At 41.3% G+C, this 14,376-nt stretch overlaps 1 protein-coding gene across 2 annotated transcripts in view; it reads right to left on the bottom strand.

Annotated features, from left to right (window-relative positions):
- The window catches only part of Smg7 (SMG7 nonsense mediated mRNA decay factor), a 63,923-nt gene extending 49,823 nt beyond the window's left edge, over window positions 1-14,100 (bottom strand). The window contains exon 1 of one of the 2 annotated variants that reach the window (XM_028775736.1): window positions 13,672-14,100. In XM_028775736.1, the coding sequence (XP_028631569.1) occupies window positions 13,672-13,700 (29 nt within the window). In that variant the 5' untranslated portion in view covers window positions 13,701-14,100. The remainder of the gene's footprint in view (window positions 1-13,671) is intronic. The other variant, XM_028775738.1, reaches the window with a different exon arrangement.
- Window positions 14,101-14,376: the final 276 nt, after the last annotated feature.

The following is a 14,376-nucleotide window of genomic DNA, read 5'->3' on the forward strand; positions in this document are numbered from 1 at the left end:
AGACTAGTGCCTTATAAAGGGGCTAAAGAGAACCAGCTAGGGTTCTTTGTGACCATGCTCTCAGACTCCATGCTAACACCCAGAAAGGGCTTCAAACTCCAAAACAGGAAGAAATAAATTTCTACATATACTTTAAGCCACTTTTACAATGCTTGTAATGCCTGGTACTATACGTTCTATAAACAGTTCTTATATTATTTAGAAAACAGTGATGAGAAGCCAGTCTGTATGTTTAGTTTGAACATGATTTTTACAGCGTTTTTTCAATCTATGGCTGGTTCATAGATATCAAACTCACAAGTACAAAGAGTACAGAAATGAAGACTTAAATGCTACAATACTTGCTTTAGTTAGCTAGAACTAATAGCACTGATTTGTAATAAACTGCTGGCATGTGAATAAAGATTCCCACATCTATCCCCCTAGCTAGGGAGAGATACAGAAAGGCCTCTCATACCTATGAGTATCTGTGGCACATCAAAGACACAACGTTTATTGTATTTTCTTTAGTTAACATTCCTTTTAGAAACTTTACATAAAGGCATTTTGAAAGTATAAACAATATTAATAAGATATAATGGTAGCCTCATACAATGAAGAAGTTCATTTCACATGACAGACCCCTCAATTACCTCAAGGGCTATATTAGCCCATTTAAAAATGAAATAGTAATATATTAAAATTTTAGAAAATCAAGTTAATACAGAAAAGAGGCTCATTTCCTATGTAAAACTAAATTGAACTTTACACAAGAAAGTTACAGCTTCTCATGTAATTCTTCTATCATGATCACTAGCAGTAAAATGAAAACTAGAGAGGCTTAAGGTTACCTTGCTAGTATGTAAGGTCAGGGACCTGAACTTAGGACAATTAAAAAAAATTAAGGCAGTTTTAATTCAAAGACCTTCTAAAGTCAGTCTGGTACACTACACCGTTGTCCTAAGAAGCCTATAAAAAAGACCCTCGTGCATAAATTTAGTCAACCAAGTAATTTTTAAATTAGAAAATAAATCTGTGTTGGTTTCTTTTCTCATCCTTTAAGGCAATTTTATAACCAATACGCCTTATCATTTGAGTTGTGCTTCTCAAAATGTTCTAATCTTGTTTCATTAAAGAACAAATGTCCAGACAAACAAATGACATTTTTGTTATATTTAAGAAATGTAATCTTATAGGATTAGATATTAAAAGTAAAAGTAAATATAATTTAAGATACATTCCACAAGCTCTATACATACATACATACATACATGCAAAGTTTTGGAGATGCCCAAGAAATTCTTTAATATTGAAATGTATTTATGTTAATTCTTAACACTATGCTTTCTATTTTTCATCACTTATAAGAAAATTTCCAAATGAAAGAGGCCCAACCTTTTCAGTCAATTTCACAATTAAAAAAAAAAAACACTTCACTGCTGTACAGTATATCTAAGAAAATATAGCTAGGTGACAGCCTAATAAAAATGGAATTACTTAAGAAACATTATTGGAATCTAATATATCACATTATAACTGACAATACCCCTGAAACACTATTTCTTGAGAAGAGAGAAAAAGAACTCAACTTCTGTGGTCTGTGAACACTGGGTTTGAAGAAACTGATGCATTAGTATGACAGTTATATAAATACAACAGACTTTCAGAACCAGGACAATCACTTGAGATGGACAACAACAAAAGGAAATGCCACCAGAACTGTAACGAGCTAAGGAGTATTCACTGGCAGAGCACTTGCCTAGAATGTATGAACCTCTGGGTTCTATCTCCAGCAAGGGCTGGGGAGCAGGGTACAGTTGGAAGCAAACTACAAACCTCCTGCTGTTCTCTATCTTCTTACTGTAGGAGTTGAGAATGCTATAAAATAAATCCTACAATTCAAATTTCTTTTCAGAATTTCACTTGCTAAACTTTATCTCCCAAATAATTTACAAGTATTCCAAATAAATAATAAAGCTTAACGAATATATCCCAAAGAACTACTTGTATTCCTTTCTCTTCAATATTTAACTTGGTTGGTTACTCCTGCACATGCTTTAAAACTACGGATGCTCAGGCTGGACACAATGGCACATGCAGGTAATGTACTGAGAACACTGAAGCAGAAGACATTCCTTGAGCTCACAAGTTCAAGATCAGTTTAAGCAGCATACCACAACCCTGTTTCAAGACCACCACCACCACCACCACCACCACCACCACCACCACCACCAGGGGATGGACAGATAACTCAGTGGTTAAGAACACTGGCTGCTCTTCCAGAGGACCTGAGCTTGATTCACAGCTCACATGTGTGGTCACAATCATCTGTAACTCCAGTTCAGAGGATCCAATGTCTTCTTCTGGCTTCTGTAAGCATTATATGCATGTGGTACACAGACATACATACAGGCCAAATATCCATACAAATAAAAAATTTTAAGAATGAAAACCACCAAAAAATAAGGACCCCTCCCAAATGAAAAAACAAACAAACAAAAACTTAAGTTCATGTTTGGAAGCTTTCACTGTACTCCTAAGGGAGAACTTGCTTGTGAAGACTTGTTCCAACGGTAGAATACATGTGACCAGGTACAGAGACCCTACCCTCAAACACCTAGATAGATAAGCAGATAGGCAGACAGACAGGACACATCCTCTATTACAATGCAGCTACAGTGACTAACAAATGAAAATAGAAAAATTAAAAAGAAACACAGTACCAAAAAAAGAGCTCAATAGAGTAAACAAGGAAGTCATCGTTTAAAAAGTGAAGAATAACTAGGCTAATGGAAGAGAGAACTTCCTATAGTTTTAATCTGAAATAAATATGGCATGTTCAGAGACAATGGGCAAATCATTTTGTTTTTGTTCCTGACACCAATGAATGAAGTAGGTGAGTTATTTTATGAAAGGTCAACAATGCCAGATTAAGCCCGGCAGTGGTGGCAAATGCCTTTAATCCCAGCACTTGGGAGGCAGAGGCAGGTGGATTTCTGAGTTCGAGGCCAGCCTGGTCTACAGAGTGAGTTCTAGGACAGCCAAGGCTACACAGTGAAACCCTGTCTCAAAAAAACAAAAAACAAAACAAAACAAAACAAAAAAAACCCACAATGCCAAATTAAGGAGTATAATTAAGGAAAAGTCATACTTTTTCAAATTTTTTTCAATATTAACTTGGAACCAATGCAAAATATGTATTTGTGGTAGGGCAGATGGTATGGAGTCTGAAGACAAGAGAATTTAGTCTGAAGGAGAACAAGAGGTTTTTTTTTTTTTTTTGGTTTTTCGAGACAGGGTTTCTCTGTGTAGCCTTGGCTGTCCTGGAACTCACTCTGTAGACCAGGCTGGCCTCGAACTCAGAAATCCGCCGGCCTCTGCCTCCCAAGTGCTGGGATTAAAGGCGTGCGCCACCACCGCCCGGTGAGAACAAGAGTTTGTTACACTATTTTTTCATATCATGTTCCATTTTACAAACAACAAAAGAATGAGCAGTATTTAAAGCCCGGTCAGTATTTCTTGTTTCCCAGGAAGAACTACAGGCAAGGTACTGTAGAGGGTATGAAGTAAAACATGGTAGAGGGGTATGAATAAAACATGGACAGAACCATCGAGGAAAAAAGAAAACAAGAGAAAGGTAACCCTTCCAGGGTGGTACAAACACTCAGGAAGATAAAGAAATTAGAACTCAATTACCGCAAGGCTGACCCTGGGTGGGTGCCGTGAGGGACAGAATCCCAAGGAGCACCTCCAATGAGGAAAATGAGAGAAAATGAGAAAGCTTGAGAACTATATGGGAAGAAGGGATGGATATAAAGCTTACGTTCATAAGACAAGGCCTCATGTATCCCAAACTGGCTTCAAACTCATACTACAGTGGAAAGAGTTTGATATAGCAGTGGGATGGTTAGCTTTAACTGTCAACCTGACACAACTTACTGTTACCTGGGAAAAGAGTTGGCCTCTTAACTAGTTAACTTATGTGGGAAGACCCAGCCCACTGTAGAAAGCGCCACTCCCTGGGTATGGGGAGGTGTCCTGAACTCTGTAAGAGTGGAGAAAATGAGCTGAGCATAAGTAAACATGTGTGCATTCATTTCTCTTCAGTCTTGACTGTGGATATTATGTGAGTAGCTGTTTCAAGCTCCCTGCTGCCTTGACTTTCCCACAAATGAAAGGACTGCAGTGTAGAACTGTGAGCTAAAACAAACCCGTCCCCCTAAGTAATAGAACAAACCGACAGTAAGACTTCTCAAATGGCCAATGTCCAGAAGGAAGAGGCACAAAATGATTAGTCAGTGCTACACACACTTTCAGATTATCAACACCTAAACATATAGTACTTACTGTATACCAGAACCACTCTTGGTACATTAACTCTCTACAACTTCATGCAACAGACATATTACTTCTAATTCACAGATAAGAGAACAGAGAAAAGTAGCGCAGAAAATGTGAGTGAACTGCTCAGGGCAACTGAGTGACAGACACTACACTGCTTTTTTTGTTGCTGTTTTGAGACACTGTGTAGTCTGGAACTTGCTATGTAGATCAGAGATCCACCTGCCTCTGTCTCCTAAATGCTGAGATTAAAATCTTACCTAATGACTGAGATTAAAGGTGTGCAATACCACTTCCAGCTGAGATTATACACTTTAAAAAATATTCAACTGCATTTATTTTTATCTTATCCCATTTCATTAAGGGGTTCATGAGTCTCTGAAAGGAAAGAATGACATCTTAGACCAATCATCCACACAAGACTACTACAATGATTTAGACAATATGCCTGATAAATTTTAAAGAATGATGATTCAATGGCAGTAAAAGTCTGTGGGTAGACACAGTATCTAAAAAAGAATGCTGCTGGGTGGTAGTGGCTTACCCCTTTAATCCCAGCACTCAGGAAGCAGAGGCAAGTGGTCTCTGCGAGCTCGAGGCCAGCCTGGACTACAAAGAGAGTTCTAGAACAGCCTGGGATATACAGAAAAATCCTGTCTCAGGAAAAGAAAGGAGAGGAGTGGAATGGAGGGGAGAAAATAAGAGGGCGCACCTTTGTTTTTGCCACTGGTTCGTGAAATGGGACAGAACAAAGCAAGACCGAGTAACCAGAATAGGATGCAGAAAGCAGCAGAGCTTAAGAACTTTCCAAGTGGCTATGTGTATAAATCATAGCTAGTAAGAGTTATATGGTAACTGAGTACATGTATGCTTAGTAAAGCCACCCAGGCAAGGGGTAGTATTTACACTAACTTTAATCCCAGCAATCAGGAGGCAGAAGCAGGTGGATCTATGTTAAGAGGCTAGCCTGATCTACAGAGTGAGTTTCAGGTCAGCTAGGAGTCAGTGAGACCCTATATCAAAACAAACAAAGATGAAAACAAGAAAGCCTCTACAGCTCAAAGCATGGTCTCTTTTTTTTAATCTCCGGAGTCCTGAAATATACACTGGCTCAAACTGAACTAGTGGGATAGTGCAGATAGATATAAGAAAAAAAACCACACAATCAGAGGACGGCAGACAAAGCTGTGATGTAAGGAAGGAAAATAGTTGGCAAACTGGGTCGTTATGAGGTCTTTAGCACCTTTGAAGATGTCCGTACCAAAGAACAACAACAAAAAATGGAGCACAATAAAAGGATAAACAAGCAGCTGGATGAACATGAGAACTAGCCATAAGACAAAAGCATGAAGGACAGAATTCAGAGGGAAAATCAGAATGAAAACAGGCTTTTAAGGGAAACGACATTGTTTCCCAGAAAACACTAGTAAAGAAAGTAACACTACAAATCGGTCACAGAAGCATGGTAGGTGTAATCAAGAGCACAAGGAAGTTAATCCCAGCACTTGGGAGGCAGAGGCAGGCGGATTTCTGAGTTCGAGGCCAGCCTGGTCTACAGAGTGAGTTCCAGGACAGCCTGGGCTACACAGAGAAACTCTGTCTTGAGAAAAGCCAAAAAGCACAAGGAAAAGATGGGGCTTCCAGACAAGACCTAACTGCTCCTCCCGTTTTAAGACCCATGCCAGCTACCAAATGTTCAAATTTTCACATCTGCTTCTCCTATCTCTGAGAAACTTGTGCCTGGTCAGAACATTTAATATTATACATTATATAAGGGCAGATACAATTTTTTTAAAAGTATTTGAAAAACAGATGTCTGAGCATATTCAGCCTGCTTGTACAATATGAAGTGCTCAATTCCCTCCCCCTTTAAACCTCCCATTCATCTTTCAATATCTACATGAAATCTCATCTCCACCAAGATGTCCTCTTCACCCAGCTCCACCTACTGGAATAAGCAGCATCCCTACATTCACACATTACCTTTGCTTCTCTATTACAGCATGTAATAAGTCGGCCGGCTACTCATGTGTCTCCAGTAACTTTAAACTTGCCACTGAAAAGCTCTGGGATGCTGCTCTACATGCAATATTCAATAACTGCCAGTAGAGCAAAACTCAAATTTACAAAACCAAGCTGAAATATGTTCATGTGTCTACAAGTAGGAACATAGTAGCTAGCTTAATACTACCTAAAATCTATTGCTCACAGGAAAAAAGACACATGCTATGTCTATTTGTAACTGCAACATCTCCCAAAGGCACAAGCATTAAAAGGTTTGGTTCCTGGATTGGTACTTCTTCTGGGAGATTATTGGGGGGGGGGGAGGTGCAGGGGGATCTCATAGGAGGCTTTAGGTCGCTGAGCATATGTGTACCCTCAAAGGAGATTGGGGTATGAGTCTCTTGTTCTGCTAGCCACTGTAACATGAATGAATGAACAAACAAATGAAGGAAGGAACACACACACACACACACACACACACACACACACACACACATATATATATATACCCCTGCTACCTCACCACAGGGCAAAATTCAACAGGAACTGACCATGGTTTGAAACTTCCACAAACTGAGCTGAAAAACCTGTTGCTTCTGTAAGTTGATTGTTGATTATGTATGAATATATACTTTTTAAAATCAGTATCCTTAGCTTAGCTGATGGAGAATCTTACACTCCAAGGAACACATCCCAATGTATGGGGACATTGGGGGAGAATGATATTGGCATTTGGTGGGTATAGGCTAAGGAAGCTAGGCTGCGAATAGCAAAGGTGCACAGGACAAACCATGCCCATCCAAACGAAGCGTATCTGGCCCACTATGCCAACCAAGTGCTAAGCTTTGCAAAAATCCCTTTCAAAATGAAGCAATCAAGAAAAAAAAAATAGACAACCAGACTTGTTACTTAGTGTACCTGAGATTTCTAAAAATTTCTTAAACAGTTAGTTATCTCTTGTTTCTACTGACTAAGAATTTGGCATCAAACAACTTTCTTGAGCAACTTCAGTTGCATGTTAACTAGTGAGGTCTTGGTTAAAAGCTCTCATTTACCATGTGACATGTCTCTTATTTTCCTTTTGATGATTAGCTCTTCTTAGTGACAATCTCCCAGACCCTTTGCTAAGTCTAACTACAGCAACTAAATATACTCTCACAGCAAGCAAACTGCATACATATGAACAAACCACTTTCTTCAATACACCTATCTGCTCATCTCCGAACAAGATGATCAGTTAAACTAGCCCATCTAAACTTTCAGGCACAAATTCACACAATAAAAATTCAGAAGTCTAGTCAGGGTTAGAGATATAGCTGAAGATTCAATAACAATACAATATAAAACAAACTAGTCCTTTTACAGTATGAACCATCCTCCAACCTGACAAGTGCTTCATAGGAAATTGGCTGTATTAGTGAGTCCAGATCTTACTATGACTTATCCATTAAAAAAAATCAACAAAAAGCTCAGTGACTGCTTCCTCCATCATAAAGACAGATGACAGCAGCTGTGCGAAAGCAAAGAATGAAACATAGCTAAGACAGGAAGTATACATTTTTAATTCAAGTGAAACCACAAAGGAAGCAAAAATTAACAAACACGATAATTCAGCCAGTCAATATCCAAGCAAGCAATGTGCTATTAACATTAGTATAACAAAACCTTCTAAGCCTCAAGTTATTTAATTGCCATATTTGGTAAACCAGTCATGTTTGATTTGCTGGAATTGAGGATATTTCACATCCTAGGAAGGTTAAGAGTGGTGGGAAGAAGTGGTTAGGTGGGGGAAACAACACACCAAACTCTGTGGACCACAAGGGTTTATCAGTGTACACCTTACAAGTCTTTCTGAGGCCTTCTAACAGACTCAGCATTACCATATTGTTCTAGAAAGTAGAGCCCACTCTACTTAGTTATCTATTCCTCCTAATGGTCTATCTTCCTGGCTTCTCTAACCAGCCTAAGATTATGCTTGCTACTACTTTACCCAGCATCAGCCAAGATTGGCATGATGTATTTTATCTTACAATAACATGAAAGTATTTTTCCTTCCAATTCAAAAGACAACCATTTTTCTGTTGCCTCAAAGACAAGTTTAAGGCTGCTGTTTCATTTCAGGTTCTAAAGTTTCTAACATAGAATATGACACTAGAATGACCTTTCAATAGAGGGTATCAACTCTTGACAAAGCAGACATTTATGGACTATTTCTGTAAAAGAATCTAATACCAGGGAATCAACTTGAAACTGATTTCACTAAAACACCCCAGCATAGAAGAAAATTTAAGACAGAGAATAAGGAAGAAAGCAAAGTTGAAAAGTCTACAAAATAGGAATAATACCTCTTACAATGAATGACAGCAGATGTTATTTGGTAACACCTCTGACACTTTTTACAAGAGAATTTGACCTGTTTGATTGGTATTGTCTGTGGCTATGATTACTCTACTTTCTCATATTCTAGAACAACCTGGATGTCTTCTCTTTCTCATACCTTAATAACACCTGCTTTCTCTCTTTCCCTCTCCCTCTTCTCCTCCCCCTCACCCCACACACACAGAGTTTTCTGTGTGTCCTGGTTAGATTTTTGTCAAAGTGACACAACACAAGTTACAGTCACCTGGGAAGAGGCCCTCAAGTGAGAAAGTGTCTCCATCAGATTCCCTATAGGCAAGTTTTTAGGGCATTTTCCTGATCAAAGCAGAGGTCCTCGTGGTATAAGGAAGTAGGCAGAGTAAGCCATGGAGGACAATCCAATAAGAAGACGTCTCCATCACTTGTGCAACTCTCTGAATTCCCTGAATGATGATGGACTGCAAAGTGTAAGATAGAGTAAGTCTGTTCCCCCCCCAAGTTGCTTCTTGATCATAATCTTTCTCACAGCAGAAGAAACTGAAGAAAGTGCCCTTGGTATATAATTTCCAAACTCTTTAAAAAAAACATTTATTTTGGGGGCTGGAGAGATGGCTCCAAAGCACTGACTGCACTTCCAGAGGTCCTGAGTTCAAATCCCAGCAACCACATGGTGGCTCACAACCATCTGTAATGAGATCTGATGCCCTCTTCTGGTGTGTCTGAAGACAGCTACAGTGTATTCATATATAATAAATAAATAAATCTTAAAAAAAACCCAAACATTTATTTTAAAGTATATTATGCCTTACTTATAATCTCATCTATGGTCTACCCTTACCCTTCTGCACATAACAGAAAAACTAAACTCAATCTACTCTTAGTCTTGTTCACAGTATCATCTCTTTCCTCTACAGGGCTTTTCTTCTTTTCATCTATGCTTTTTCTTTGAGATGAATTCAGTTCCTTTAATGCTGAGTCCCCTACTTTCTTGTTCTTAACGTCATAATTTTATGTTTCACTGTTTGAAAGTGTCACCTTGCCCCTACATTTCCACTACCCCACCATTTCAATACTAGAAACCCCTGCTCACTTACTCTAACTAAAATTTGGCTAAGAGAAAATAAATTTTCATTCTATATCGTGGTAAATCTGCAGCTATGCAGTTTAAAAACTGTCCAGTCACGGTCCTCTCCCACTGACAAAGTTAGGCAACAAAACTCTTCCTAAAGTCAAGGTCACAGGCGGCTTCCCCTAATTTCTATTAAAAAAAAAAAAAAAAAGCTGTTCTGGGGGCTGGAGAGATGGCTCTACAGTTAAGAACTCTGGCTGCTGTTCCAGAGGCTAGATCCCCAGCACCCACATGGCCATTCACAACCGTCTGTAACTCTAGTTCCAAAGAATCCAACACCCTCTCCTGGCCTCCATGGTCACTGTACATGAATGTAGACAATGCAGACATTAATGCAGGCAAAACACTATATATAAAATAAAAATAAATCTACTAAGTTAAAAAAAAGCTTCTATTTTCAAAGAAATTCAAGGTACTGTTTCTTTGAAGACAGTCTCCAGTCTCCCCTCAGTAGTTTTTAATTGAAATTAAGAGGAAAACAAGCTAGCACAAATGTTTATTACTGGCCCCCTTCCTCCTGCATGTACCTCTAAGTATCAGACTTGCTAGTTTCTATACTTAGGACAGATCTACAAAAGTAAAAGAAATTTGGAAGGAATTCTGTATCTCATGTCTCTTTCTCTTTTTTTTCCTATTGGATTGCAGCTGGAGATGTAGCTGTCATTCCATTTTACTTCATTTTTCAGAGCCAAATCGACACCAACCTGTCACTGACTCCATAACCTAAGGGTAATTCTTCCCTCTAAACAGATTTATACAAAAAAGATACACTGGCGGGCTGGAGAGATGGCTCAGTGGTTAAGAGCACTGAGGTCCTGAGTTCAATTCCCAACAACCACATGGTGGCTCACAACCATCGATAATGTGATTTGATGCCCTCTTCTGGTGTGTCTGAAGATAGCCACAGTGTACTCATATAAATAAATAAATAAATAAATAAATAACAAGATTCAGAAATTTGGGGGAAAAAAAAAGAAGAAGAAAAAGAAGATACACTGGCACAGAAGCTTCTCAAAGCCAGCTCTCTCTGCATTAAAAGTATCAGCACTTTCCTAATGCTTGTCATCACATCGTCCTCCAACTGCCAAGACCTTATTTCAAGCCCTAAAGGCCCACATATTTTATGACACAGTAATTTTCTCAAAGCTGTCAACATACAAATTGCCTTTTAACAAGTCATCTCAGATTTCTTAGAGACGGGGCTCATGAAGCCCAGGGTGGCCTTGACCTTGCTAAATGGTGGATGACCTTGAACTTTTTTTTTTTTTGGTTTTTCGAGACAGGGTTTCTCTGTGTAGCCCCGGCTGTCCTGGAACTCACTCTGTAGACCAGGCTGGCCTCGAACTCAGAAATCCGCCTGCCTCTGCCTCCCAAGTGCTGGGACTAAAGGTGTGCGCCACCATCACCCGGCAACCTTGAACTTTTGATCTTCCTGTTCCTACTTCCAGAATGATAGGATTACAGGCTGACTACATCACACTCAGTTTTATTTAAGTGCAGTTTAGGAAAGCATGCTATGTTACAAATGAAACTATATCCCTAATCACAAAATTTCTAATGTCTACTTATTTTATCTAAAAACTAAAGATCATAAAATTTAAGACCCTTTTAGCATCAGATTACAGAATACGTTTTCCTGTGTTTATAGAAAAATACATGGCCTTATTTTCCTTTCTATCATTTCAAAGGACCTTATAGTATATTTTCTGTTCATGTTTACTGACATTCTATCAAGATAGACTCCCACATGCTCACCCTTCTTTCACCAGTGAACTCTCAGCTCCTAGAATATAGAAAGCCCTCAGTTCACACTTGGGCCAAGAGAGCATAGCCATGCAGCACAGAAAGCGGACATGAAGCTACAAGACCAGCATTTGAATTTGTTTTTACACATCAGTCAGATGATCCTCAATAACGTCTTTGGACTCACCTTCCTAATATGTAAAAGAAAGAAGCTAAAAACTCCATTCAAGCTCTCCAGTTGTATCACCCAGCATTCCTGCCTCACCAAACACTACTCTCTCTCCTCCATTGCCTTATTATCTATGTCCTTCCATTTGGAATCTCCTTTTCTTAATCCACAGCTGTCAGAAGAATAGTCTATCCTTAAGAGTTTAATTATTTTTTTCTTTTAAAACTTAACAAACTTGTAAGTTCTGTAGGAGGGTGGAGTTCTTACTTTCTATTCTTAGCAGTTGGTACAATGCCTTACATACAGGTGATCAGCCAAACAACGGATGACTCATAGGAGTGTAAATGAGCAGATGAACAAAGAGAGGCTTTCCTGATTTCCCTCAACTACACAGGTCATCTAGGACTCATCTACATGGTACCTTTTTGTGGTGATAACATTTGTCTCTGCTATTAATTTACTCACCTACTGGATTATTATGATGCAATTTCCTTAAGATGAAGAACTGTCCTGGTAGTTTCTATTTCTGTCTATAGCACCTATATTCACAACTCATGTAAAGTTTACTTAATGTGGTAATAAGGGTAACAGAGGTTAAAAAAAGAGGATGTCACCTTATAATATCAGATATATACACTGTGCGAAACTCTGGGAACTCATGCATCAAAGATTCAGAGATCTTTCTTTCAAGAACAGAACAGCCACCCTGTATACCACAGAATCACATCAATTCTCTTGCAATATAAATATATGTGAGACCATTCTCACACATCGACTTCCAAATCACTATCTCTAAATTGCTGACGTAACTTTTATCATTCAGCTATCTACCCATTCAATTCCCTTCTCCTCAAGGTATGAAACCACTTTTTAAAAGCATCTTCCCGTATAAGATCTGCCTTAAAAAAAATAATGTTCCTGAAATATTAAAAAAAAAAAGCCCAGTTTTTAAGTTTCCGAGTCTTTGCAGCTCCTCAATTAACCCCAGGCACTAACAACCTTATTTCCCTTTGTCATCAAGGCTTTATTTTCCCCTCTAGTTTCCTCCTAGCTCACACTCAGAATCCATGAAACTATTCTGACTGCACAACAGCTGCTGTCTTTCCATTCAAAATGTTCTCGACATCAGTGTCAATGCATGTGAGCCTTCTTTAAGTGTGCATCAATCCCTGCTTCCCTCCCTTACTACACACACATACACACACACACAAAAAAAACACCAGTACCCATGCATCACTCTTATCTCCTTCATACAAGTTCCTTACATCGCACCTAATGAATGCACACGACTCTCAGAATGGTATCTTCCAACTACAGTTTCTTTTGAGAACATCACCTTGTTCATAAGCACCTCCCTCTTCCCTCGTTTCCCCATCCATTTCCCCGCTTTACGGGCTCCTCTACCCCTCCAACTAAGGACAGAAGACATTATTTCTCCTACTCCCAACCCGCGATAAAAGAACAAGCTCGCGTTTCCTGCGGGCTCCCCTTCCTCTAGTCTGCCCTCCAGTCTGCGCCCTCCCAACCCCCAGGTGTGCCGACTTCCATCCTCCGCTCTACGCATGCATCGCTCCGGTCAGCACACCACGGTTCCCCGGCTGTGGGCTCCAGACCCCTTCACACCCACCTCGACTCCGGGTGCCTCTCCCTACCCCGGCCCGCAGCCTGAGACCACAGGCGCGCGCGCGCACACACACACACGTTCTTTCTCACGCTTCCCCAACCTCCCTCCGCTCATCGCCGGCTTCACCGGAGCTCAGCTCGCCCGGCGGGGGCCAGGCAGCCATGTGTGTGCCCGCCCCCTCCCGCAGCTGCCCGCTCAGCCCGCGCCTCCCCGCCCGGGGACAGAAGGACGCTGCAACTCCCCCACCACCTCGGGAGTCCGCTGTTTCTGGCCCCCAAGCCTCCTCCCGTCCCCACAACGCCTCGGTCGGGCTTCGACACTCACCGGAGATACTGCGCGCTCTGCAGGCTCATCCTCCGCCGCCGCGTCTCGCCACGAAGCCTCCGTGGGTCTCTCAGGCTCCTCGGAGCGGCCCCGCGGCCCCGCGGGTGCTGGCGGCCGCCGCCATCTTCCTCTCCTCCGACTCCTCCTCGCTTGGCGCGGGGTGGGGGGGGAGAGTGAGTGAGGCGAGGGGGAGGGAGTGGGGAAAGCTGCTCTAGCTGCGGCTCTGGCCTGTGGGACACAGGGACGCTCCTGCTCGGGAGGGGGGAAGAGGAGGGAGAAGGGAAGGGGGCGGGGGAAGAGGAGGGAGAACCAGAGGAAGGAAGTCGGGTTCGCTCTCGCGAGACTTTAGCAGTGCCGGTCCCTCTGGGTGATTTCCGCTTCTCTGTATCTCTCCCTTTTGGGATCAGCAAGTTGTGTGGCGCCTGCGCGCCGGCTGAGCGATCTGGTGATAGTGCCTGGCGGCTTCCTAATGATGCGTCCTTCTCCTCCCGTGCGAGGGGACAACCCCAAGCTCAACGCGAACATCGAGCCCAAATCAGCCGGGAGTTACACTCAAAGCCTTCCGCCCTTCCACCCACCCACTTCTCGCTTCCTTTTTCCACTCCTCCACTTTTCCCCACCGGAAACGCCACCCCTTCCTCCTACAGTTCCGCCCGCCAATTCCTCGACTCCTGTCTTCCCTCGCGCGCCGGAGAGTGACGCAGA

Source organism: Grammomys surdaster, unplaced genomic scaffold (genome assembly GCF_004785775.1).
Source record: "Grammomys surdaster isolate TR1022 unplaced genomic scaffold, NIH_TR_1.0 259, whole genome shotgun sequence".
Classification (NCBI taxonomy): domain Eukaryota; kingdom Metazoa; phylum Chordata; class Mammalia; order Rodentia; family Muridae; genus Grammomys; species Grammomys surdaster.